The sequence below is a fragment of the Lipophrys pholis genome, assembly GCF_963383615.2.
Source record: "Lipophrys pholis genome assembly, chromosome: 6".
Classification (NCBI taxonomy): Eukaryota; Metazoa; Chordata; class Actinopteri; order Blenniiformes; family Blenniidae; genus Lipophrys; species Lipophrys pholis.
In genome coordinates, this window is record NC_137629.1 from 10,855,115 (window position 1) to 10,882,833 (window position 27,719).

At 42.8% G+C, this 27,719-nt stretch overlaps 1 protein-coding gene across 1 annotated transcript in view; it reads right to left on the minus strand.

The window, feature by feature from the left end:
• Window positions 1–4,677: 4,677 nt before the first annotated feature.
• LOC308111293 (GDNF family receptor alpha-4-like) overlaps window positions 4,678–27,719 on the minus strand; it is a gene marked incomplete at its 5' end in the record, with an annotated part of 44,770 nt that continues 21,728 nt past the window's right edge. Inside the window, 3 exons of the mRNA XM_080466155.1 lie at window positions 4,678–5,780; window positions 19,905–20,041; window positions 23,889–24,023. Coding sequence (XP_080322281.1) covers window positions 5,559–5,780; window positions 19,905–20,041; window positions 23,889–24,023 — 494 coding nt within the window. The 3' untranslated portion in view covers window positions 4,678–5,558. The remainder of the gene's footprint in view (window positions 5,781–19,904; window positions 20,042–23,888; window positions 24,024–27,719) is intronic.

Sequence of the window (27,719 nt, forward strand, 5' to 3'; positions counted from 1 at the left end):
GTGTGTGTGTGTGTGTGTGTGTGTGTGTGTGTGTGTGTGTGTGTGTGTGTGTGTGTGTGTGTGTGTGTGTGTGTGCGCACGTGCACGTGCACGTGCGTGTAAAGCTATTGCTCGGTAATAGAACAATAAAAAAATCACACACATCCTTCTCTATTCCTCCGCACCGTGAAGGCTTCTCTCTCTCTCTCTCTCTCTGAGTTGATTTAACGCATGACTTCTCGGCTTGTTTATTTCAGTACATATTAATGTAAATCACCGGTGTCCACTCTCTGTGCTGCCTCTCTTACTGCCTCCGTCCATCCCTCTTGTCGTCCTGCCACCGGGTGTCGGCCCCGGCGACAAACGGCCGAGACAACAATTAAAAAGAACAACAGGGCCTGGCAGTAAAGCTCCGCTGCTCTGGGCCCCCACCGGCCACGTCCATCACAAACCCGCCCTCCCCCCCAATCTCAATTAACCCCCACTATTGGATGGCGGGAGGTGGAGGACCTGGCTATCTAATTCTGTGTAATGCGGGGGAGGATGGAGGGAGCGATCGTGAGGTCAGACCAAACTGCTCATCGTCTTTTCAAGCAGGTCACTCTCCACCGCACTCTCCCTTTTGTCACATTCAAAGGAGGAATTCCATCCTGTGTGATCCCAGAGAACAAATTGCCCTGAGATAGGCAGCCAGACCCACATCCAACATCTAACGTCACCATGGACAGGCCAGACCCCTGGATATGGACGTTAGTAGCATCAGCACTGAGGGAAACTCGACCACACATCAAACCACAGGTTCTGGGCTCTTCAGCCAAATCCACACAGCCTGCATCTGAGGAGCAACTCTGGTCCAACACGAGGACCAGAACAGGCAGAACGGAAGAACTTTGGAGACCAGTGTCTGCAGGTCCTGAACTAACCAGTTCAATTAATGATTCCAGTCAATAAGTTTGGGTGGTTCAATCTTTTGGTCACATCAGTTCACTTCTATTCAGCATTACTAGAACATCTTCTCAGTACAGATGAACTAACTAGTTTTGATGTTAAACCTTTTAAAAAATACTCAACTTTTACACTTTATAGAGCATCACTGAAATACTTTTAAACTGGGTATAAAGTACTAACCACTACACAATACTGTTATGATGAGTTATTTCTGTTCAATATGGATAAATTAATATTCAGAAACATAATAATAATGCATGGGTTTTATGTAGCGATTTTTTTCTGGGAACTCAAAAACCTCCATACTGGATGATGGTAAGCTTTGTATGTAGGCACAGCTGCCCTCGGGCAGACTGACTGAAGTGAGGCTGCCAAACTGCACCATCAGCCCCTCCGAGCACCACCAACCACCAACCACTCACTCTCACACTGCATACACACAGACAGTTTGGGGTTCAGTGTCTGGCCCAAGGGCAATTTGTCATGAGGGCAGGCAGAGATGGGACTAAAAGCTGCAACCTTCTGATTGGGAGGCGACCGCTCTACCAACCGACACATGCTGCTCAATGCTTTAGTGGTGTAGCACGTGACTCTGTCACCTCACAGAGATAGATCCCTGGTTCGATTGGTGCTCTAGTTTGCGCTCACAGTCTGAAAACTGTTGGAGTTTAATTGGAGACTATAAATTAGTGTAGAGTGTGAGTAGAGAATTGTCTGCGTTGTAATGTAATGAGGTGGCCTGTGTTTAAGGTGGGAGTGGGTCCAGCCCCCCTGAGACCTCACAGCATAGAAATGATGGACTGATGCATGTGGCATTCAGTCCAAATAAACTGAATTTGTGTCTGTATGTATGGAAGATAATTATCAAGTCACTTTCAAAAGTCTTTGTTTCCTTCTCTCTCTTTAACAATAAAACACAAACAACTGGTTTCTTTCATTGTAGCAGCCATGACCATCCTCACATGTAAGGTTACTGGACGTAAACAGCACGTTTACAGCTCGTGTTGACACACACCACAGCAAGCCGCAGTGTATCCACCTCTGCTGATTGGCTGTGGAGTTAATGAAAAAAGCCTGATGGAGACATTTGTAGTCTCGGCAGTGGCTGACGTCTCATTGTAATCAGTGTCCTCTCTCCTCTCAGCCTCCTGATTGTTGTTTATGACTGAGAGTTAATACTGGATCAGTGTTTACCCCGCAGCTCTCTGCTGCACTGTGTAAAGATCAGGTGAGCTGCTCTTACCAGAGCCTGGCTGAATGACAGGCGCTTTGTGTGGGGCGTGTTCCCACCCAGAGTGTGTGTGTGTGTGTGTGTGTGTGTGTGTGTGTGTGTGTGTGTGTGTGTGTGTGTGTGTGTGTGTGTGTGTGTGTGTGTGTGTGTGTGTGTGTGTGTGTGTGTGTGTGTGTGTGTGTGTGTGTGTGTGTGTGTGTGTGTGTGTGTGTGTGTTTCTGAACAGCAGCACCCAAAGAAAGAGAAAGAGAGGTTAAAGTACACAGCAGACCTGTCACCTCTCTCTCTGTGGCTGAACCACCTCTTCTGTCTTTCTCCTCCTTTATCTTTCCTCCCTTCGCTGCATCTCTTTATGTATATGTCTTTTCCTTGCTCTCCCCTCAGTTGTCTCTCTTTTCATCCCTTGTTCTTCACTCGATTCCTCTCTCCTCTGTCTCATTGCCCTACACCATCACTGGCGCCCCTGCAGATGGAAGTTAATTTTACATGTTTCCCAGAAATAGGAAAAGAAAAAAGAAAAAAAAAAGTGTCAGCAAAAGATTTATAAGACATAGAAAATCAGGAGCAGGCTATTCTCTCTGCTGTGTTTGTGCTCCAGGGTCCTTTCTGTTCTCACTATAGCGCACTATTTCTATCACTGCCTGAACCCCCCCCCCCCCCCCCCCCCCCCCCCCCCCCCCCACACACACACACACACACACACACACACACACACACACCCCGGGAGCCTGTCAGATGATAAAGAGATGTTGTCAGGGACTGATTATCAGCCTCCGAACTAAAAACAAGTAAAACATCAAACACACAAAGACCACACAGGGACTTGGCCTTAATTTTTTTTCTTAATTTCTCCTCCATGCAGCCCCCCCTCATCCTCCCCTCTCTCTCTCCTCATTTTTGTCATTGTGTCGGTGTCAGAAGTAGCATGTTATTTCTCTCTCTCCCTCCGCCTGTTAGGGAGCTATTTGATTTGTTCTGCTGTTTTAGAGCTCATATTGTTTCTGCTGTGTCGTTTTTATTATGACGGCTTTATTCATATCGGTGCCGGTGGCGGCGCGAGTCCCCGGTCCTGAGTCATGGGGGAGGGGGTCGGGGACGGAGATGGAGCAATAAAGCAAGAAAGAGCTGCATCGGCTCAGTGTGTGCGTGTGTGTGTGTGTGTGTGTGTGTGTGTATGTGTGTGTGTGTGTGTGTGTGTGTGTGTGTGTGTGTGTGTGTGTGTGTGTGTGTGTGTGTGTGTGTGTGTGTGTGTGTGTGTGTGTGTGTGTGTGTGTGTGTGTGTGTGTGAGCGGGTTTGAGGCCATGCTGACGTGGGTGGGAACGATGGAGTGCAAGATTAAGAATTATAACAAAAAGCCCGATTGTTTCTGCCCGATCCGCACACATCACACACTTGGCACTTTTTTCCTCATCAAGCAACGAGAGACGAGTGTGTCGTTTGTCATTCAGCGTGGTTTTGGAGTGAGGACGAGGACGGCTCCATTCATCACTGTGATAAAGTCTGATCCAGGCGCCGTCCATCATGGCCCTTTCCCCCCTTCCCTCTGTTAGCTGACCCTCACACAATCTGTCACCCATCAATAAGTGTTGTAACTGAAGCTGTGCGGTAACACAGAAGCACGACCCTCCTTTCTCCTCATGGTTTACTGAGCTACCGTGTGTGCTCACCTTCAGCCAGATTAACCCGGAAGTGAACGCTGCGTTGCTACTAACGGCAAAGCTATCTTTTTTATTTTTATTTTTTACAATTTTAAGCAGCTATCTTTTAACTGCAAAAAAATTCAACACATTGTAAAAGAAATGGCCATCTATAAAATGTCATTATTTTCCGGGTCACCAGTTCACTTTGCTTATAGGCGAGCATGAAATGCTAGTTAGCAAAATGAGCTGATTCTAATACTTTCTATTTATTATTGTGTCATTGTGGAGAAGTACTTTGAGCTTTGTGGAAGTTATATTAATCAGTACAGTGTTCTTGTAATTAGCCTTGTAGTTATCAGCACTGAGGATACTTGAGGTCGCGGGTTACCAGAACTCAGGTAATTCCCATTTCTATTCTGTTCCTGGCCATTAAAAAAAGGCCACTGGTTAATTCTTCCATGAATATATGCATCATAAAATACATTTTAGCCTGATTTGCAAAGTATGTTAAAACATAGTGGTTTGAAAAATGAAAATAGTTAAATTTTGCATGCTAATCGCAGACCTTCAGCATTAGCAGTTTGTGGATGGTTAATTAATGTTCTCATTCCAGAATAAAAATTGGAAAAAAAATTCGAATTCATATCTATGTGCTTGTCAATTTAAGCCATCCATTTTGCAGTTTCATCAAATTTTTTTGTATTAGCATAGCTACCATTGGACTATTTATGCAGTTTAGTTATTAACGGCCACTAGTTAGCTGTGGTAGTTGACATTTATGACATTTCATAATAACACACATTCAAGTTTTCTTTTATATTTTTATAGTAGATGATTCCTCATTGGTACTAATTATATTTCAATTCATTTTTGGTACAAATTCAAGAGTGTTTTCTGCTTGGTTTTGATTATTAATATAATTACAATTCCAACTCCGCTGAAAAAAGTTATTATCCTGTAAGTGTGATTTATTTTATGCTATAGTGAAGATCTGTAACATGAAGGAAAAAGAAAGCTGTTTCAAGTAATTCAACTCGCACATGATTTTCCTGATGTGTCCATCTGTTGGCTGTGGTGCATACAGGATGTAGCACCTCATAAACCCACATAGTAACTTTTGTAAGCATAACAACTTGTTTGAAAAGTTTGAATTAAGCGTTGTCTTAATAATGCGTTTTAGCTGAACTCAAATGAGAACATGTTGTCCAAATGTAACATCAGCTTCAGTCGGTGAGTGAACTGATGCGAGGAACAGTAACTGCTAGATGACAACATGTTACACTCTACCATGAGGAGCTTTTCCTGTAATCACAGAACAGCAACAGCCCACTGCAGCTCCATCGCCCCAACAAAGTGCATCTGAATGAGAGACTGGAGGGAAGAAGCAGCCGGGACAGAGGACTGTCAGAGGGACGCCACTGACGACACGTGAAGTCCATTTCTTCACTCTGCTTCTCATCGTTTTATAGCAACCAGTCCAGGATTGTTGGCAGGTCCATTGTGTGTGTGTGTGTGTGTGTGTTTGTGTGTGTGTGTGTGTGTGTGTGTGTGTGTGTGTGTGTGTGTGTGTGTGTGTGTGTGTGTGTGTGTGTGTGTGTGTGTGTGTGTGTGCGGGTGTGTGTGTGTGTGTGTGTGTGTGTGTGTGTGTGTGTGTGTGTGTGTGTGCGGGTGTGTGTGTGTGTGTGTGTGTGTGTGTGTGTGTGTGTGTGTGTGTGTGTGTGTGTGTGTGTGTGTGTGTGTGTGTGTGTGTGTGTCTGTTCTAGCCCCAGCTGAGGGAGGCCGACAGGAGCAGGAGGAGCAGCAGTATGGGTGCAGCAGGGTGGGTGTTGAGGGAAGAAGCCGCCCCGGTTCCGGTGGAGCCCAGGTTGGACACGGTGGCTCTCTCCGAGTACAGTGAGATGACATCAAACTGGTCACTTTCATTGTCCTCCACTCCCACCTCCGTTTGCGTCACTCTTTCCTCCTCCTCGCTCTCCACGACCTGTCAGGGAGGAGACACAGTCCATATGGAAGAGTCAGGGGCGTTCCACAGGGCTGCAAACTGGTTTACATACAGTTCACCTTCAGTTCGTAAAGTTTGGCTCAGGATAACAGAGGCAGCAGAGGAGGATGGTGGGGTGGATGGATCAGCCAAGAGAACCAAGACATACTTTAAAATATAAATAAGATATTCAAAAATTCAGTTTGAATATCAGTTTGAATATCAGTCTAACTTCTAAAAATTGATCAGAGCAGCAGTTTTTAACTGGTAGTCAGACGAGGTAAAAGGGCAATTTAGTAGGGATGCATAATCACATAGTACAAATACTTACAAGTACTAAGGTAAACAACATCCGCACACCTCTCTGTCATCGCCACGCTCATCTCCAACAGTCTGAAAGTCTCCAGTACACATAGCGCAGTGCACTACGCGTACTGTTGATCGAGGGACATGGCTTACTGTTAATGAATGTATCGGTCATACTTTAAATATGTTTAGCATGTAGCATCGTTGGCATGTGAACTCTTTAGCATGGAGCATGTAACTTGTAGCATGGCTCATAGTTACATGCTAAGCAGTTAAACTCATGAGCAACATCAGACTAACTCTCCTGGTCCAAATGTGTCCGCTGATTAAGTTGCTGGTGTTGTACAAAATATTTTTCTCCTCCTCTTGATCATTTTGTCAGCACATAATTCACAGTCCATCTTACTTTTGTCATTCTCATTAATAGAGGAGTCTCCAAACAGAGCATATTGCTCGTGCTCTCTTGTGTAGAAGTAAGCAACGTTGCTGAGCTTTCACGAGCACTAGTACAATGTGCCGTGAAGAAAACCTATAGATACTGTGATTATAAATCATTACAACTTCAGTTTGAGACATCTTTTCACTTTTTTGGAGATTTTTTAAAGAAAAAAAACTATTTCACTAAATATAATAAACACATTGAAAGAAAAGCTGAAAAGTCATAATAAACAGTTGCGGTGGGAAGAAACGGTTGGATTTGCACCAGTTGTTGAATGCCTGTGCTCTGTCTGATTAAATAAGGTCATTATTATTATTATTATTATTATTATTATTATTATTATTATTATTATTATTATTATTATTATTATTATTATTATTATTATTATTAATTCAAAAGCCTGCAAACAAATCTACATTAGAGAAAGGTCTTAAATAGATGCTGGTGGATTTTTATTTTAATACTTCGATGTGTTTTTGCTTTATTTTGAGGTTGGCGTGTTGAAAGCCTGTGAATGAGTCAAGTGTTGATGTGCAATGAAAAGACTTCTTTTGATCAGCAGCATTGATGAGAATGGGTCTCTGCAGTGTTACGGGTGTTGTTAGTGTTGAGCACGCCCAGCTGTTCATCTCCAATGATATGCGCCAACATCTGGAGCCGCCCAGGGCCCGAGCCCGCTTATTGTGTGCAGACTGTTGTTGTGCTGATAATAAGGATGGCGCTCTATCGTTTCTCTGAAATACCGCCTCTTGTTCCGTGCAGTTTACATTTTTTAACGTGTGTCGCTCCACTCATTCTTAACTTTTCATCATGGAGTGTGACAGTTGCAGCGGGTGTAAACAGGGCCGTTAGCTCGGGGCTGCAGGAATGCATCACAGCGAGGCTCGTCCCCCTTTTAGAAAGTAACACGACGAGAGAAGTTTTTATTAGCGGTGACATGGATCCGAATGAGCGTCTGCGTCTGATTGAGCTGAAGTGAGATGTGGAAACATTAAATGTGTCCGGCCGAGAGAGAAGCGTCATTCTCAGCTTCATCTCTCCTCCACATCACACACTCTACTCCCTTTGAGACTTTGCTGACCTGTCTTTTGATCTGCTGCTTTGCAACTTCTTGGTGAGGGACAGAGAGAGCCTGAAGAACATGCTTAATATTTCTCTGAAAATAATTGAAGTGGAGTATGCTGCGTTGACTTCTCTTATTGGAGCCACTCTATGTCCAGGTTTTCTTTCCTTCCAGCTCCATACAGTTGCTCTCAAGTGTACTGACAATGTCTGACAATGGAAAGAAGATCTGCACAGCATGATAGAAGGTTTCAGCCTGAAAAAGATGCATTTAAGAAGTGTTTTTGAAAAGGCCGCTCCAGGAAATAGTTTCACTCAATGTGGACACTTGGTGGAGTACCTGTGGAGGTTTCACTAAATACATATCAGCTGTTATTTAAAATGTTTAAATATGCTCTTTAACATCTACTTGTGGTATTCCAACCTTGCCATATGTAATCGCAATGAACAATTTCAATTCAATTTCTCTGTTACACAATGAAACAGCACATTACCACGTGTTAGGCACAAATCCAGCTCTTACCTTTAGACAGTGCTTTTACTTAAAGACTTGTAGTTCCATCTTTGGGTTAATGTACAAAGACTTTCAATTTTCTAGCCTCAACAGCCTTCAGAAAAGGCTTTTATCATTTTTATTTGATAAATTTTTTATTATAACAACTTATTGCAAAAATGTAAAAAAAAATAAAAAATAAATGTGGGTAAAAATAATACGTATTTTAATAAAACACATATTAAACTGAATGTTTTGTCTGTTGCTAACTCAATACTTCACAATAAAAGAAACAAGTGTGGCAGGTACGATGGATTATGGTTCTGATTAGGTTTAGTTGTTAGGAATAGAGTTAGATTGTTGGGTTTAGATAAAGGTGCAGTGCTCTAATAAGAGCGCTGTGAGGGATTAGGATAGGATTAGGGATTAGGGCTACATGTTAGGATTAGGGTAATGATTAAGGTTTAAGGTTAGGGTTAGGGATTAGAATTAGGGTTGGGGTTGGGGTGGTTAGGATTATGGGTTAGGGTTAAAATTGGGGTTGGAGTTATCTGAGAGGGTCTAATCTTTTTACATGTCATTGCAATGTGCAGCATAGACAAGAATAGTTTTTACTCGCATTTATAAAGGAATAGGATGTGGGTTATCTAACAGTAGTGAAATCTGTATTCAGCCATTTGTTTCCCAGAATTCAATATGGAGTTAATTTTTTCCTATGAATTAACAAACCTCTCAAAGCACTTTACAACGTTTGAAACATCCACACACCAATCGCTGCCATGCAAGCTTCTGAATCCATCCACTTGGAGCAATTAGGGGTTAAATGCTTCGCACTAGGACATTTTGACAAGTGGACAGATGGGAGATTGAACCTGCAACCATCTGATTGAAACTGTCAACTGATTCATCCCAATCCCAATAGCTTATGTGTTTTGTGAGCAATTGGTAGCCAAAGGGTTGGAGAATCCAACTGTGGCTCCAAGCAACACCCACTGTGACCGCCCGCTGCGCATCATTTGAATAGTTAGGGTTAACTTTGAACAGGTTGAATGCAGAGAATGACTTCCCCCAAGGTGATCCAGAAAGTCTGACTTAATCTTCTTGCACATAACTGAAGTATCAAACTTTCTATTAACCAACAGACAACGTTTAACACTGAAACAAGGTTCCACTTCCCAATATATAAAACTTCATGTTCTGCTCTGTAAAGCATGAAAAAAGATTAAAAAAAAGAGGAAGTTGTGTAATGCTGTGAGTCTTCTGACTGTATCAAAACAATGAGGAGCTGACGAGGCTGCTGGTATTCAAATTGGCATTAAAACCCCACCTCACCACTGATTTGATTGCCCCCTCTGTGGAAATGGAACATTTAAAACAAAGAGCAGTCATCTGTGCTTCTAAATGGGATATTTTTCTTTTCTCCTCCTGCCAGAGCGGATACTCAGCTTTTTGAAGTGAAACCTTTCAAATTCTGGAAAAATCACTTTAGAGAAACAAGCGAAAGCTCCGCGGAGAGACAAGACGAGCAGCTGAGTGACAGACGGATGAGGAGATGTGGAGCAGGTATGGATTTGGGGCTGGGTGGGGTGGCGCAGCGAAGGCTCGAGCATGTGAGATGGAATGAGGCGAGAACAGAAAGACAAGGATGAAGAAGTAAAAGAAAACAAAGAAGGATGGAGCAACTGAGGGAAGGACAGAGGGATAAAGACTAGGCAGAGAAGAGGGGGAGATTTGGGGAAAGAGAAAGACACGGTGGGGAGACATATGGGCATGAATAAATTCATAGTAATGAATCCTGACTGATGCACTGCTTCCAACCAACACCTCATCTAATCCGCTCACTGGGAGAGAGACGCAGACGGACACAGAAAAGGCGCGAGAGAGAGAGCGAGCGGAGGAGGGCAACTGAAGACGAGAGAGTGAGAGAGAGTTGGAATCCCCTCTTGTCTGCCGGCCCAGATTATCTCTGGCAGCGAGGCATGCTGGGAGCCAGGGAGCTGCAGCCATGGCAGATTGTGGTCTGGCCAAGGTTACAGTTAGCCAGAACCACGATTGGATTGGACCACGTTTAATGGTCAGCACTGGGCAAGGGCAGCCAGGAGCTCAGGCTCTCAAAACATATGTGTTTTCAACACATTTCAGCATGTCTGAGTGTGTGTGTGTGTGTGTGTGTGTGTGTGTGTGTGTGTGTGTGTGTGTGTGTGTGTGTGTGTGTGTGTGTGTGTGCGCATTACTGGGCTAGCACACTCAGACATAGTCCAACAGGACTAGAATCAAAACACTTCAGGGCCAGCACTTGTCAGTGTGCCACACACCGTGTGAAGCTTGATTGGCTGGGGGAGACAAATTAAACGGACACAGTCGGGACACTTTTGGGCTTTTGTTTGTGTACGGTTGAGGTCTGCACCTGATCTGTTCGCCTTCCACCTGATGAGCTCCAAAGAGCAACAAAACGTGTTTATTGAGAACTCAGAGATCACTCGACTGTCAGTACCTTGACTTTGTCCACGATGTTCCGTGAAACATTTTGTTCCATCCATTTTTAACACAAAATGTGCCTCCTAAAATCAAAATCAAAAATCAAAATTCCTGGTTGGATTCAGTCTTCTATTGTCCTTGGGGAAGTTTAGAAGTTATTTAAGGATTAATCTTAAACCACCCCTCCATCCATCCATCCATCCATCCATCCATCCATCCATCCATCCATCCATCCATCCATCCATCTGTCTTTCTTGTTTAATCTGCTTGAGGTCATTTGAGCAATATTGACAGTAAATAAACTCAAAAGTTCGTGTCCTCACCTACAGGACTTCTCTCTCATCTGGATGGACATCCAGATCTTAAACCAAGCAAGAAGAATAATCTTTCCAGCAAGTTCTGGGTCAAGCTCAGAGTCCCATCTTGACTGGTACACCTCTAAAGGCTATTTTAAGTTTACAGATAGCCACTGTCATAAACTTTGGGCCACAGCATAAAGTTTGCTGTGTGCAGATTACATGATGAAATTACAAGCTGAATCGCAGCCTACAACGACATGACTCGACTCCGTTGTGGCGTTTACTGTATGTGTTTGGAGAGAAATACCCCCAAAATGCAGAAGGAGAATATGGACGTGGCCGTGGCTCAGAAAGAGAGGCCAACTTAGCATGCAGTTTTGCAAAGCTTGAAGTAAGTACGTGGTAGCGTCTACTAGCATTTGCAGCCAACTAACCATTAATTCATTTAGTTTCCCATCTAAGGAAGGCGGTGAAACTCTTGGGATCAGTGATTTGCCAAACCATTACAGTGAAGTCAAATGCTGTAGCACATACAAATGAAGGAGACGTCAAAATAGTCTCTGGGGTTCCCCCATTGGTATCCCAGGCCCTCGGTTAGGAACCATTGCTTTAAAACCAGTTCTGACTTTGAGCAAACGGCAGGGCAAAGTATACCAATCACGGGGTTCTGTAACAGAGACAGACTGTTGAATGATCTTCCATTCATACTGAGGAACATCGGAGAGTCGCCAGCTGACCTGACGAGCACATCGTTCCACTGTGGAAGGAAGCAGGAGTACCTGGCAGGTTTTGGATGTAACATCAAAGAGAACAATCAGTGTGCTCTCTATTATTCCCTTTAATATCCAGGTGCACTTACATTTTAATGCCTTGCTCATCTGTCTGCAGTGAAAAACAGTTCATAACTTGTCATCTGCTGTCAGATCTTTACTCATCCTATCCTCAGGTTGGGGGTAATTTATGAATAAATGATAGCAGGTTCGTTTGTGAAGACAGCTACTTATACCAGCAACATAATACTGTATGGCAACACAGCCTCAGCTCTCAATATTTTAGTAACACCTTTTACTGAACCAATGAGATGGATCTAACCTCATCCAAGAACATAGACAGAGAGGGGTACAACTTGCTCCACATCCCACTAAAGACAAGAAAAACTTGATTTATTTTAATTTTATGCTTGTAGAATTGCCAAACATATGCAATCAGTGAAGGCTTCTGCACCATTTCTAGTTTTTCAATAGTACTGTGTGTTTTTGATGGGACTTGGAGGGTCATTTTACAGATGTGTGAAATTCTGGTGGGTTTCATCTGTTATTGGACAGTTTTATTTTGGAAGTCAAATTAAAAACTAATAGATGGTTGCAAACTCCCAACTCCCAGTTATTGTTCGGAGAAGCAAACAATGAAAAATCCTGTCCTTGATGACAGAATACAAGTTAAATAATAATAATAATGCATGGGTTTTATATAGCATTTCTCTAGACACTCAAAGCATTTTACATTGCATTATTCATTCCCTCCATACTCGATGGTGGTAAACTACATATGTAGCCACAGCTGCCCTGGGGCAGACTGAAGGAAGTGAAACTGCGCCATCAGCCCCTCCAACCACCACCAACCACTCACTCCCACACTGCATTCACACAGGCAGTTTGTGGTTCAGTGCCTTACCCAAGGACATTTCGGCATGAAGGCAAGCAGAGATGGCAATCGAACCTGCAACCTTCCGATTGGTAGACCGGCCGTCTCCCAATCGAGCCATGACGTGAAAAATATAATAGTTTCTTAAACCAGAACATTTTCAGTGAGTGGTGAGATGTCATGGTTTTAGTTGGTACACTTGTTGACCCCTCCAGTGAAAGACGTCAGTCAACTAGCTCATCTCAATTGATCAACACAAGCTCCTTTTAGGTTCTGTTTACGTTCACAGTGTTGATTTACCACTGATACCTGCCCCATGAGGACATAAACGTCCTCTTCAGAAAGCGGCATGGCATGTACTTTCAAGTGACACTCGATTTAAGATTGTTCTACGTTGGCAAAGACAATGTCATTGGCAAAATGTGGACCTACCAGTCTGACTTCCACACATCACGAACCTTTAACCTAGACTGACTGTAATCTTTACGAAAAATGTTAAATGTATTTAGGTATTGTGCAGTTTGTAGCACAGGTCCCTTCTGATGGACGCAATCTGTCTGTCTGTCTTCTCATTTTCTCTCCTTCTATCAAAGAACCCTCAAGCAGAACAGCAGAAAGTTTCCTCCTCTGAGTCTGGTTCTTCAGAAAGTCTCCACCACTGAGTCCAGTTCTGCAGAAAGTTTCCACCTTTAATAAAGGTCCCTGCATACTCCCATAAGAACCCATAAGAACAAGAAGAAAGGTTTGGCCATTGGCATCAGCCAGCTTTCAAAAAAAAAAGCTTTTTCAGCAGGACTGTTCATACTCTGAAGAAGGTGTCGAACTCGCAGGCCACGCCCCCTCACGGCAGGCACACTTCTGAAGTGCCGTTTTAGATTTTCAAATGCACAGCTTATTTCTTGTTTCAAATGTTTTCAGAAATAATTTTGCTGAACTGTTTCAGTAATAAAACAGAAAGTTTGCGTCCGAGCTGTTCTGGTTTGAACTGCAAGTTTTAACTGCAGGAGCTGACAGCTTTGAGTGATGCGTTCAGGGGCATCACATAAGTCCACCCTCCGGTGGACCTTGGAGTACCAAACTTTCTTCTTGTTCTTATGGAGGATGAATTGGTATTAAGTCTGGTTCTGCAGAAAGTCTCCATCTCCAAGTCTGGTTCTGCAAGTTCCTTCATGTTAAAATTATAATTTTTTCTTTCCACCGCCTGCTTTACTTTCTTATGTAGAACTGAAATGTTGGTTTTTGTCTGTAAAAGTGACTTCACAGATGACTGTATTGCTATAGGAATAAAATTTAATTAAAATGGAATTAAATTGCATCATAAACAAAATGCAGAAGTATTTTCTCACTTGCTCCAGAAAATGACCCGTGCTGTATTTATTTTTTCACATTTCTGTCTATTTCCATGTCTTGATTGCATCAGTCACGTCCATCTAATTTCAGGTGTGAAGTCTTTGTTTCTTGTGCTCTGCCCTTAATTGTTACCACCTGTGTCTAATTTGCTTTTCTTCCCTCATGTGTATATCCAGCATCTTGTTGCCAGATCATTTGGTCTACTAACTTTCCAGCTTTTTTGTGTTTTCCCTTCGGATATTTGAACCGGCTCTACTTCTGCAGGTTTCCTTATCTGATGGTTGTCTGGCTTTTACTTGTGTGTGATTTTATGGTAACAACATTGGGACAGAATAAAGGACTTAACTGTGATTTATATCGGCTATTGTCTTCTTGAATCTCACTTGTTTGTTAAGATCTGTGAGCAAACAAATGTGTACCTGTTGCTGCTGTCTGCTGCCTTTGTATGAATTTCATTCTCATAGTTAAAAGGCCAGAAGCTCAGTTAGTAGGTGTTATACCAATAACCAAACAAGTTGACAGAGTTCTCAACTAAAGTGAAAACAAAGGAAACATTTTAGTTCATGACCAGTAGCAGCTTTTCGGAAAAGTTGTAATTTTCTCTGTATCCGCAAAGATGGAGTCGAAGCGTTCACAATAAATTGTGTTTTCAGTGACTCCAAGCATTGTTGTCATGTAAACAGACACAGAAAATGCCGCAAAAGTTTTCCATTTTCATTTGAAAATGTATAAATGGGGCCTAAAACTGCTAAAATGAAATCTAAGGGTGCTTTCACAAGAGCACTGCTTGGTCCAGACCAGAGTTTGTTTCAGAGAAAGTCCATAAGAGAGAGGACGTGACCTAGAGCGAAATGCATTTTGTGTAGTTAACAAAGAAAGCTAACAGCACAAATCCACAGAAACCGACACAAAAGGAAAACATTTGAGAAGTGGGCAGATGTGGAGTCATGAGGAAGAAATAGTGAGGAAGAAGTAGTGAGGAAGAAGTGACGAGCAAAAAGTAATAAGGAAGAAGGGATGAGCAAGAAGTATTGAGAAAGAAGTGGTGAGGAAGAAATAGAAAGGAAGAAGTGGTGAGGAAGAAGTAGTGAGGAAGAAGTAGAAGGAAAGAAGTAATGAGGAAGAAGTAGAGAGGAAGAAGTGGTGAGGAAGAAGTAGAGAGGAAGAAGTAGAGAGGAAGAAGTAGTGAGGAAGAAGTAATGAGGAAGAAGTAGAAAGGAAGAAGTAGAGAGGAAGAAGTGGTGAGGAAGACATAGAGAGGAAGAAGTAATGAGGAAGAAGTAGAAAGAAAACGTGGTGAGGAAGAAGTAGAGAGGAAGAAGTAGAAAGGAAGAAGTAGAAAGGAAGAAGTAGTGAGGAAGACGTGGTGAGGAAGGTGCTCCTGGTGTGAAAACACCCTCAGAGCCAGTAGAAACCTTTCCACTGGTTTATTTGCATGGCCAGGGGAAGCTGTTGGATCAGGGGGAAACATTCCTGATCAATCTAATGTGATAGTTTTTATTTCCACAACATGCAAGGACAATTTGTTTTTACCACAATGCAACAGCTGGAGGCGGACGAAATACCATTTCTATTACTAGGTCGTAAGCCTGTCTTATTTAGTTAGTTTTCTGCCTCTCAGGTGTGTAATGTGATATTACCAAAATCACTGATTCTCGTTAACCTGCTGCAACCTGATTGGCTGATAATTGCACTAATAGGAAGAATAATGCTCCATTCTGTCTGGACTAAAGTGCTAAAAATCTTGCATCACTTAATAAAACTGCAAGAGAAAAGTGATGCTTGCATAATGATGCCTAACCACTGATAATGTATTTATAATAGCTTCTATTCCTGGGCCACATTTGCAGTGTCGGAGCAGATCCAGCGGTATCAGAACCTCACATCTGTTTGGAGTTGGGAATAAGTCAACCTGCACTGATGAAGTCTGTCTCATCATCTGGACTTGAGCAGACTTTAAAAAAAAACACTGCGCTTGTTGAATCATACACACTCTGTGGAGTCTTTTGAAGGCTTGCCAAAGTGCTTTGATAACTTTTGCCCCCGAGCTACTCCTCTGATCTTCCAATCACATGCTGACTCACTATTGTGTTGACCCGGAGCAGCCGGGGGGGGCTCTGACCTTCCCCTGAGGACGACAACAGTCCATGATGGACTGTCTGATCAATCCAACCATTGCTGCCACCTCCATTACTAAATAAATCAACACGTCACTTTTGCTGCCATCTACTTTCCATAGCAGGAGGAAACCCGGCTTGTTTAAGCTGCTTGGATGTGTGTATCGAGTCAGTGTGAACAGCTGTGATCGACTTTATTAATGTGTGATTAGCGAGACTAAAAGTCTCTCACATTTCCTTCAAACTGGGACTTAATATTAAACGGAACTCCAGAAACCTGCAGGAGAGAGTTTTATGTGACAGAAATATTTCTCAGGGAGCTTTTTCCACAAAGAATAAAAGTGATGGTGAGATCAGATTTTATGAAGTTTCTGTGTTTACTAAGTTATGAGCTGCTCTTCAAAGCCCTTCTGTTTGGAAATGATGGGACAATAATTACTTGAATGGACTGGTTGTATTTCTTGGAAAGCAACTTTAGCTTCTTTTTTTAACTTCTTTTAAATTAAAATGTCAAGAGTCTGACAAAATTCAAGTAATTTAGGAAAGAAAGTGACCAATAGGCTGCAGCTCTGCAGTACCTATCTGCTGCTATAATATGATATCACCTGTACCTTCCAATATATCTGCCCCCAAAGCAACAAACAAGTTAAAACCTTTTGGATCCACCACAGGACAAATAAACTAGATGTCATTACTCCATCTCATAGTTAAGATGGAAAAGTCAAAAACTATATATAAATGTAATTTTCAAGCATATGATGTAAGATTTCACATCTATAAATGTTGAATTTTCTTCATGCAAACGCAAATGTTTTCAGTTTTGTGTATTTCATTTAATAAAACATTATGCCATGCTCAGCTGTATCCTATGTCAATAACATGATTCCTAGCAAGAACAACTAAATCCTTTGATTACTTTTCAGATTAAATCAAAGTTAAATTAAGATTTATTTTCAGTCCTGCTGTACATACAAAACACACAGTGGAATCAAAAAATTTCTTGCATGGAAACACATCGCATTTGAAAAGAGGATTTCTTTCAACCCCAACGCTTGTGTACAGGACAGAGCAGTGTTTACCTACACACTGCCGGGGAACTCAGGCTGCATTATGCTGCTACACGGTCCAGCTCGTTGTGAGTGAGTGTATCAGTTATACTTTATTCATAAGGAGCATGGAGCATCACTGCTGTGTGAGACCTGAAACTCGTTAGCATGTAGCATGTAGCATGTGGCGCGGCTCAGGCCCCGTTTACACGACAACGAATTCGAGTGTATCCGCAAAGCTTTCTTCACTTTTGGGGGGTCCGTTTACACGACACCAGTTAGCGGATGCACTGTATCTGCAAAGTTTTTAATCCGGCTCCCAAGGTGGAAAGATTCTTTCATGGTCGTTATTCCCTCCGGCAGAGACTGATGGAGGCTACAGAGCCTGTTACTGCGCATGACCATCTCTCCCCCTCCCTCCTGCTCATCCAGTTGTAAACAAACATTTCGGCCGCGTAGTGATAAGACCCGCGGTCTATATTCTAGTTTTCTGGTCCAGATCAGTAGTTTAATAGTTGAGACTCTCCCTGATAGCATCCGATGCATCATCAGTCCATACGGATGTCGGGTTCTCTCCATTTTCTTCACGTTTATAGTGTTTTGTTCTCTGCACACACGTCTGTGTAGTTTCATTACAAAATCAAGCAACAGCGCCCTCCTGTGGCCCGGCATACTACCTACATCGTTGTCTCTGTGTGCTGCTGCTGTGTAAACACGCTCCTTTTTGTCAGCGGATTAGGTGTTGTCATGTGAAACGTTGTCGTGTAAACAGGGCCTCAGAGTGCTGACCCTGAACGCGTCCTTATGGCGACATCAAATCACAAGCATTGTCTTTTATTACTAAAAGAGTTCGGTGACAAATATTTCTGAAAACATTTGGGGAGAGAAAGAAGCAGTGCAGTTGCTGAATCTGTCCTTGTTTTGGTTCCACTACAGCCAGTTTAGACGCGTTACCAAAGTTTAACAATGCTTCGGACTGCCCCTCCCCCGTTCCTCATTTGCATAAAACAGACTACATTCAATGTCATGCAAATGAGCTCCGGGGGACACAACGCAGCTCGAAACGCATCACACTACACTCAGCATGCACTGTGGTGCGTTTCACAAAGACAATGGATGGGAAGCGGGCAATTGACGGCTCCTGTGGACATGTGATTTTGATCCACTGATGCATCTGTCATTTCCGCACTATACTGGCATCAGCAGTATTTTAGTGTTTTACAATATGAGGATATGGGATATTGACACATATCCAGTCTCATGCAGACATTGTGTATATCACCCACAACTAAAAATAAACAGGGAATATAGACCAAACATATCACCCAAAGTACAATAGAAAAATTGTCAATAGACGGGAGGAAAATTAAAGGAGAGGAGGATTGTGGGTGTTTTGCGGCTCTAAGCTGCTCTGTTCAAACCAGATTATTGACTCAATTGAAAGGAGGCTTGTAGTTGTTTAGTTCATCATTATTGATTTGACTCTTCATCTGGTCTTTACTGCACAACGATGAAGCTCCACATCATCAGTCACTGTTGGTCCAGCTGGAAATATTTTGGTGTATTTCCTGAAGGATGACAATTGCTGATCCAGGCTCATGTTTATGTTTTAATCATTGGGTGGATCACTGAAGGTGAAAAACACATTCATGTAACTAGAATCAGTTGGTGATCCCTTAATAATTCATAAAGAGCTCAAATGCAGTTGACATTTAAATGGATAAATAAAAGATTTGTTGGATTAAATCATTTCAAAGGGTGAATCAGAGAAGACACAATCAGACTGACTGTGTTTCCATGCGTTCATGCTCTACAAATTCAAAAACTTTAAATATTCAAGAAAAGTTTTCATTTTTTTATTGTCATTGATTCTGAAAAGTTTTTTCATTTAGCTTTGAATTATTCAACAGCCCAGATTATTTCATATCAGGTGGCAAAACTCAAAATCAAAGAATAATGACAAAAAAAAGCATAAAGTGAACAAACCAATGAAAACTGCAGACGAACATGCTGTGGAAAAAACTATGAAGAAATGAATGGGTCGTCCACACGAGAACGCCGGTTCATGCAAACGAGCTGTTTTTGGCTGATCATCCATATGAGGTGGCATTTTAGAATCGCAAAAATGTATTTATTTTAAACACGGGTCTCAGAGTGGGGAAATTCTAAACGTCAACGTGTGCGTCAAAGGTGATCATCTGTGGTGATCATCTGTGGAAAAAAGATGACGTAACCCCCCCCCCCCCCCCCCCCCCCCACCATTTCTATTTGCGTCGTCGTCTTCCTCTGCGTTTTTGGCGTGTTTGGTGAGTCACATCGCCCCTAAAGGCCAGGCATGTGTACTACATGCCTTGAAGCCTCGTGTTGACACGTGTTCATAGTGACGTGTGGATGGATTTTTTCTTGAGAACCCCAAGGAGGAAAAAGATCATTTTGGCTCATGTGGATGTGGATTAAGGCCGAGACAAAGAGCAGTGTTATTCAGATGTTATTGCAGTCATCATCATCAACCATGATCATCACTCTACTTTATTCTATTGTTCCTAATATACGACAGCATGAAAGGTCTGCGAAGATCTAAAGGACATCGACCTGATGTTTGCAGGCTATAATCCCCCAAACTGAGAATCCCACTGCTGACACAGAAAACGAGCCATAAAAGATAAAACGCACTGCGATAAATAAACAAGACGGCTCAAAGATAATGGAAAGAGCCTTGGGATAGAAGTGTTGAGCGGTAATTTAAAACGTGGAGGCGTGTGTGTGCGTGCGTGTGTGTGTGCGTGCGTGCGTGTATTTGTGTGTGTGTGTGTGTGTGTGTGTGTGTGTGTGTGTGTGTGTGTGTGTGTGTGATGATGATGATAATGATGATGAGTTGGGGCGTACTCACGATGTTGTTGTGCTCGGGCAGGTGGTTGTCGCTCAGCAGGTCGTCCTCCTGAACCAGCGGGGAGGGCCGGGGAGCTGGGGGCTGGGTGATGTCTGCAGGCAGGGGGCCGGGGCTCCCCATCCAGCTGATGGAGTTACCTGCATGGAGAAATGGAGACACGGCCTCATCAGTGTGTGTGTGTGTGTGTGTGTGTGTGTGTGTGTGTGTGTGTGTGTGTGTGTGTGTGTGTGTGTGTGTGTGTGTGTGTGTGTGTGTGTGTGTGTGTGTGTGTGTGTGTGTGTTGGACATAAACCAACACATCTCCCTGGCAGCTTTATTGTTGCAGCTGTCGGTAGCTTGATAAATTACGCAGCTTTATGGGAAGTGCATTGACGCATCGATCTGGGCTTTAGTGTTTGGACATACAGGCCCGGACGGCCATATTGACAGCTCCCGTGATTGAGAGACAGCTTGAGGGCTCCTCCCGCTCCTCCTGTTCTTCTTCTTCTTTTTCTTCCCCTGCATGGCGGGCTGCGGTGGGTCGCTTGCATGTGAAGAGGCAGAGTTCGCCTCACGCTGAGCGTTTCACGGCGGGAGGTAGCCACCCAGACAGCACACACTGTGGCACTTTTTCTTCCAAATATTCCCTTTGAGCTGCTCCCTGCCATCTCTGATGATGGCACAGTAAATCTGTTTTCTTAAATCTGGTCTTCAGATACATCATTTAAAACAGGCTTTAGAAAAAAATAACAATAGGTCTTTTAAATGTGACGGCTTCTATTCAATCTCACTCATCTAAACACTTGAGTGCTGCGGGGCAAAGAGCAAGTGACATAGCACGCTGATAGTCAGGGGACAGCTCCGCTAAAGCTCAAGAAATGATAGTTTAGGAATGAAAAATTGTTGCAGCATCGAAAAGGCTTGAAAATAGTCTAGATTCTAGAACACATTGAAGTAATACTCAATGTGTTAGCCTAGCATAGCAAAATGAATGAAAGTGAGAGGAGCGAGCTCACGCAGCAGTTTTTAATTGACTTTGTAACAGATGTTTTTTTCTTTTTAATGAGAGAAGCTGTAACCCTTGCCCTTGTGTGTGTGCTCATCTGATTTACTATTTGAATGTGTAAGATCTAATTAACCATTTTAACTTGCAATTTTACCTGCCAGAAAGCCATTTTCCTCCAGTACAGTGCAGTATAATGTGTTGTAGATTTAGATGTTTTCAGCTAAAATTCAATATTAATACAAGATCCTTGAGCTCAGACTACAATCATTCGTGGCCTTCGGAAGAGGGTGTGGCCTTCGAGAGAGGATGTGGCCTTCGGAAGAGGGTGTGGCCTTCGGAAGAGGATGTGGCCTTCGAGAGAGGGTGTGTCCTTCGGAAGAGAGTGTGGCCTTCGAGAGAGGGTGTGGCCTTTGAGAGAGGATGTGGCCTTCGGAAGAGGGTGTGGCCTTCGGAAGAGGATGTGGCCTTCGAGAGAGGGTGTGTCCTTCGGAAGAGAGTGTGGCCTTCGAGAGAGGGTGTGTCCTTCGGAAGAGAGTGTGGCCTTCGGAAGAGGGTGTGACCTTCGAGAGAGGGTGTGGCCTTCGGAAGAGGATGTGGCCTTCGAGAGAGGGTGTGTCCTTCGGAAGAGAGTGTGGCCTTCGGAAGAGGGTGTGACCTTCGAGAGAGGGTGTGGCCTTCGAGAGAGGATGTGGCCTTCGGAAGAGGGTGTGACCTTCGGGAGAGGATTTGGCCTTCGGAAGAGGGTGTGGCCTTCGAGAGAGGATGTGGCCTTCGGAAGAGGGTGTGACCTTCGGGAGAGGGTGTGGCCTTCGGAAGAGGATGTGGCCTTCGGAAGAGGGTGTGTCCTTCGGGAGAGGGTGTGGCCTTCGGGAGAGGGTGTGGCATTCCGGAGAAGATGTGGCCTTCGGAAGAGGGTGTGGCCTTCGGAAGAGGGTGTGTCATTCATGAGAGGGTGTGGCCTTCGAGAGCGGATGTCGCCTTCGGAAGAGGGTGTGACCTTCGAGAGAGGATGTGGCCTTCGGGAGAGGATGTGGCCTTCGAGAGAGGGTGTGGCCTTCGGAAGAGAGTGTGGCCTTCGGAAGAGGGTGTGGCCTTCGGGAGAGGATGTGGAATTCACAGTAAAGGCCTTCCCATCCTCTCCGCAAGGCTCGTCTGCAGACCGAGCGCAAGTAGCGGGGGCCCACACGATTGCATCCATGCTCCACTTCCGTGCATAACGTAACATAATGATCCCAAAAATATCGCTACCTCTGCTGCCTCTCTGCCACACCATGAAATAGCGGTGTTGAGTCATTTGGGCTATGAAAAGCACAAAATGCTGACACTTTCAGTCATAGGTACTGTAAGCAACCGGAAATTGAAAAATAAATTATGATTAGATTATAATTAAAACAAATAAGCAAAATTACTATTTCATTCATTTCAATTCAGCTTTGTGTAGGCACTGCTTACCCTGCCTACCTTGACTGTACGTCACTGCTTGCGAGAGACGAGTTGCAGTGACTTGTGAATAGAAATACATGTAGAATTTTATAAAACATTACACAAATAAATAGTTAAACATATTTTTCCACACATAGTTGTCCTCTGTGTGCCTGTGTGAAAACCCCATGATGTTGGCAGTATTATAATGAAATGATTTTGTCTGAATATTGTACTTATTGCAAAAAAAATCATAAATCTGATAAAAAAAATAAAATAGAAAATAATCAAAAATCTTAAATACATGTCATTTGCATCTTATTTTCCGTGCAAGCAGATTTATGAAAAAAATTATAATATTTTTGCAAAATTTTTTGCAAAATGGAAAATATTGGAAATTTAATGACGCTGGCATTCCCTGTTATTACAGGACAAAGTCAAATTTTAGGAACTGCATATGTAGTACAGATGTGTTTCTTTAAACACAATATATGGGTATGGAGGAGTGCTTTCCCTGGCAACAGCAGTTCAATGGAATTGGCTGTTTTTTTTACATATTTCGTAATATTTAAAATATTACAAATTTAATGATGTTGGCATTCCCTCTTAACACAGGATGAATTAGAATTTTATTAACTGTTTATGTAGTACAGGTGCTTCTCCAAGCACAATATATGGGTATAGCCCAGTAGTGAGTGCTATAGTACCAGCAGCTCAATGAAAATGGCCTTGTCTCATTCTTACAGAAGAGAGGGAAATTTCATGAAACAAAACTAACATTTTCAGGGTGAAAAATTAGATCCTGATATAAAGTAACCTATGTCTGGAAAGTACAATGATGTGTATAGTTTGTTGTTACTTTGAAAACCCTTCTGTATATGTTCCTGAGTGTAAAAAGTCAGACTGCTGCCATTCGCACGAGAGCGAAAATATAGCATAAATCACGGTGGCTTGTTTCCATGGCAACCAAAATTAATTTTGATGTAAAAAGATTTATTTTGGTTTTAATTCATCAAGAGACACAAATGCAAAGATTCATTGAAATCTGAGAGATGTTACTTTCCATGGTTTAAGCCCTAATGGCTAAAGCAGGGGTCTTCAAATCCGGGCCTCAGGAGCCGGTTATCTGCACGTTTTGGCTCTCTCCCAGTTTCACAACACCTCAGACTAATGTTATGTTGAGGCGATAATCAAGCTTGTAAAAAAGCTCAATAATGAGCCCCTTACTGTATTCAGATGTGTTGCAATTGTGAGAGACCTAAAACTTACAGGACACCGGCTCTTGAGGCCCGGATTTGAAGACCCCTGGGCTAAAGAGACAGTTTATACATCAAAAACAGCCGTCTGGTTTAGTCTTCTTTGTATTTCCAGAGAACAGAATGGACCTGTGGATGGACGGTTGTTTACACTCCTGCCTTGAAGTTAATAAATGTTCACTTTCGAACCTGATATTCAACCTCCCTGCTTTGGTTGTATTTCTAAAAGGTGTGGGAGTTCTTGAACCGAGGTTTTTGAGAATCTGAACCAAAACCCTTTGAACCAGTGTTGGGCTCCATGAATCTGGGCCGGAGACTCACGCAGGCAGGCGTTGTGGGTGAAGAGGCGCTGCAGCCTCTGGCAGTCCTGCCACTGGTTCCCACTGCCCTCACAGTTGCACCACAGTGACACGTCTGCAGAACTGTTGCTGACGTAGTTCGGTGTCATGATGGTTCCTGCAGACCAGGGGAGACATGTTCCTGTTAGAAACTCAACACAGTACTTCTCTAAAAGCTGCTACTGGGTTCCTAAAATGTGTTTCTGCACCGCGGACTGAAGAAGAACGTGATTGATAATCTGAGAGGTTTCTTAAAGCAAATGCCAGATGAGATGTTTTAGAATTTAGAAGACTGATTACAACCAGAATACTTAAAGGTCCAACATAACACAGTTTTTCAAGTATCAGAAGTGTCATCAGTGTCAGAAGTTCAACAACAATATATTCAAAGTGTATTTCCCCAAATCAGCCTTGGTGCTGAATCTCAGTCTAAAAGTCCCTCTAGTGTGCTCCACTGAGAACAGGCTGTGTCTGTGTCTGTGTCTGTGTCTGTGTCTGTGTCTGTGTCTGTGTCTGTGTCTGTGTCTGTGTCTGTGTCTGTGTCTGTGTCTGTGTCTGTGTCTGTGTGTTCAGGCCTACTCCAGGCCTGTCTCAGGTTAAAGAGCATTCTGGTTCAGATTAAGTGGTTTCCCTGTTAACTGGTGACCCTTTAGCCCTTGTTGCTGTTAATAATAGATGTTAAAAACCTGACAGAAATCCATAGTTGTCCCGACAAATGCCGTATAACAAAGCCGATGAGCTATTTGAATATTGCGGCTTGTTGAGAGTGGTGATTGTCACTGCCAGTCAGCAGACAGCTGCATTGTAGCTCCTCCTTATGGAACCCGTACCAATGTGCTCGGTACCTCAACAGAGACATTACAAAAAACTGTGACGGTTGGGTACAGTACTTTCGGTACTATCCACAACTTTTGTCAGTGGAATGCTTGAAAACCCATATTGTGTACTGGCACATACTACGCAGTGGAAACGAAAGTACAGTTTGGTCAAATCTTTTGTTACAGCTACTACCAAGTAGCTAACACTAGCTCCTGCCAACTGGAAGGTTGTTTCCCTGCATGACATCATGAAGGGAAAATCTCAGATTCTTCTGTATGAGCACATAATAGCAAAAGAGTGGAGCAAATGAGTTAGATGACAGACTTTCTTCACTTCTGGGGCCTAATGCACAGGATGTAGAGGCACATATTACTGTTGGAAAACCAATAGAAAGTACATTTTGAATAATATGGGACCTATAAAGTTGGAGGAGGAAGTGGTTCAACACTAATCCCAACACTTTATAAACATTTTTCCTTGCAAATTGCATGTCTGCCCTCAGGAGAGCAGCTGGGAGGCAATCAGTTAGCTTAGCATGAAACAAACCACCAGTTCAAATCCAAACGAGTGATTAGAAATGTCCCAGAAGCAGGTCAGTGCTCTTTTACGGGATCTACTCACTATAAGGCAAATAAAGTACAGCACCTCTAGTATGTTTTACCACCAATTTAACCGAGATGGGAGTGTCGATTTGTTTTGACGTTAAGGTTTTCATTCACAGTGTAGTGTCCTCAGATCTTGACGAAACACTCATGCAAACAGATTGCCCTTCAGTTTGCATCCCACCAACGAGCATTTAAATCTGGACTTTAACTGTATCGAGCCTCGTTTACATGGTAAAGATCTGCTGTAAACAGTAATTGTCCTGCTCTCCAATCAGAGATTAGATGGAGCGCTGAGTCCTCAGGTGATATGTGATAAACTGGAGAAAGTTATCAAATATATCAGCATTACAGATAATAAACTGGTGTGCTATGTGGGAGATCGTTCACTAAGTTTGAGGTACAATAGAGAAAACAACTTATAAAGTCCACAAATAAAAGTCGTGATGAGCCAGCCGAGAAAATCTGCGTCACTACAATAAAAGCAAAAATCAAAACGCATTATACAGTATCACATTTGCATTAGTTTTAAAATGTGTAAATGTTTAGTGTATTGTTTTTATTTATAAATGTTTTCAATCAGTTCCCACCACAAAGGTTAACGTTGATCTAACATGATGACCAGCTGGTATTGATGTGAAAGGAAAGGCAGCAGACAAACAGACTTCGACAGGATTCAGGTGAACGTTGTCTTCAGGCTGTTGGTTCACAAGTGGAATAACTGATGGGGGGTTTGGTGTGAATCGCCACAGATCTATAACGAAGAGCAGTCTCTTTGTAGCACTGCTGTAAGAATGTGTGAATGTGTTTAAAGCTGTGAAGCGCTTTGAAACCGCCGGTGAAAACTAAGCAGTCGGTTTCACATTCACAGAAATCTTCAGGAGAAGCAGATGAAATCTTTACTCTTTCACCTCATTTTTATCTTTTCAGATTTCCTAAAATGGGTAGCTGCAACTCTTCATCTTGAAACTACACAGACGTGTGCAGAGAACAAAACACTATAAACATGAAGAAAATGGAGAGAACCCGACATCCGTATGACTGATGACACATCGGCTGCTATCAGGGAGAGTCTCAACTATTAAACTACTGATCTGGACCATAAAACTAGAATATAGACCGCGAGTCGTACCACTACGGGTCGGCCATGTTTGTTTACAACTGGATGAGCAGGAGGGAGGGGGAGAGATGCTCATGCGCAGTAACAGGTTCTGTAGCCTCCATCAGTCTCTGCAGGAGGGAATAGCAACCGTGGAAGAATCTTTCCACTTTGGGAGCCGGATTAAAAACTTTGCAGATACAGTGGATCCGCTAACTGGTGCCGTGTAAACGGACCCCCCCAAAAGTGAAGAAAGTTTTGCTGATACACTCGAATTCGTTGTCGTGTAAACGGGGCCTCAAAAGCAGCTCATGAATATAAAAACTATGCATTCCTGCTGTTTCTGTATAAACGAACACCATTTTCAAACATTGTTGTGTCATTGTGGAACTTTTCTGATACGGAAATGCAAAAATGATGCCTTTTCACCTGAAACGTTGTCGTGTAAACGGGGCCTTAGATTTCGAAGTCATCTCTTCTTTTATTAAATGTAGTTTTTTAACCTTTTAATACGATTCGGCTGTTTAAGTGATTTCAGTTTGTTTCTTATTTTAACTTTCCTTGTGGTTTAAGGTGGTTTTGCCATTTTAGCTATTTGAGTTGGTCTACTACCATTTTAGTAGTTTTGCAAATTGTACATGCATACAATACAGTGAAATAAAGTACAAATCACTTTTGAAATTGTGTGTGGTTTCAGATCAAAGGTGTGATGGATAGTATGAGCATGAGTGTGAACAGGTGAGTGTAACGCCACATCAGAGAGAAACCTTGAGAGAAACTCGACAGCAGTGGATGCAGCAGGAAGCAGATTATTCTTCTCCATACTAATACAAAAACATGTTCCTCATATTTCATCGGGCTCCTCTGGGACACTTTCAGAGCGTTTGTGAAAAAACTTCCCTCTGCCAATATGCTTTTGTGTGTTTCTCAGGAAACAAAAGGCTGCAGACACACAATGTGTTATCTGGTCTGGTGTAAAGGGCTCGTTCCTCTAAACAGGCTTTAAGTCTTACACACAAGTCATCCATCACTGTCACAGAGCGGAAAGACACTCAACACTTCTCTGTTGTCACCTGTCATCCCTCCTCACTTCACATCCTCAGACTTCTGCTCCTCTACACTCTCTCATACCCTCCACTCACGCTTTCTGCATTATTAGTTTCATCCTTGGACAGATGATGAGAGTTTCTTAAAGTGTGAGCTAATTATTGACAAACTGCTTCTTTGTTTCCTGCCTTCAGTTGATCAGAGTCCAGGCAGTTGGTAAGTGAATGCTATTAGTTAGTTTGCATTT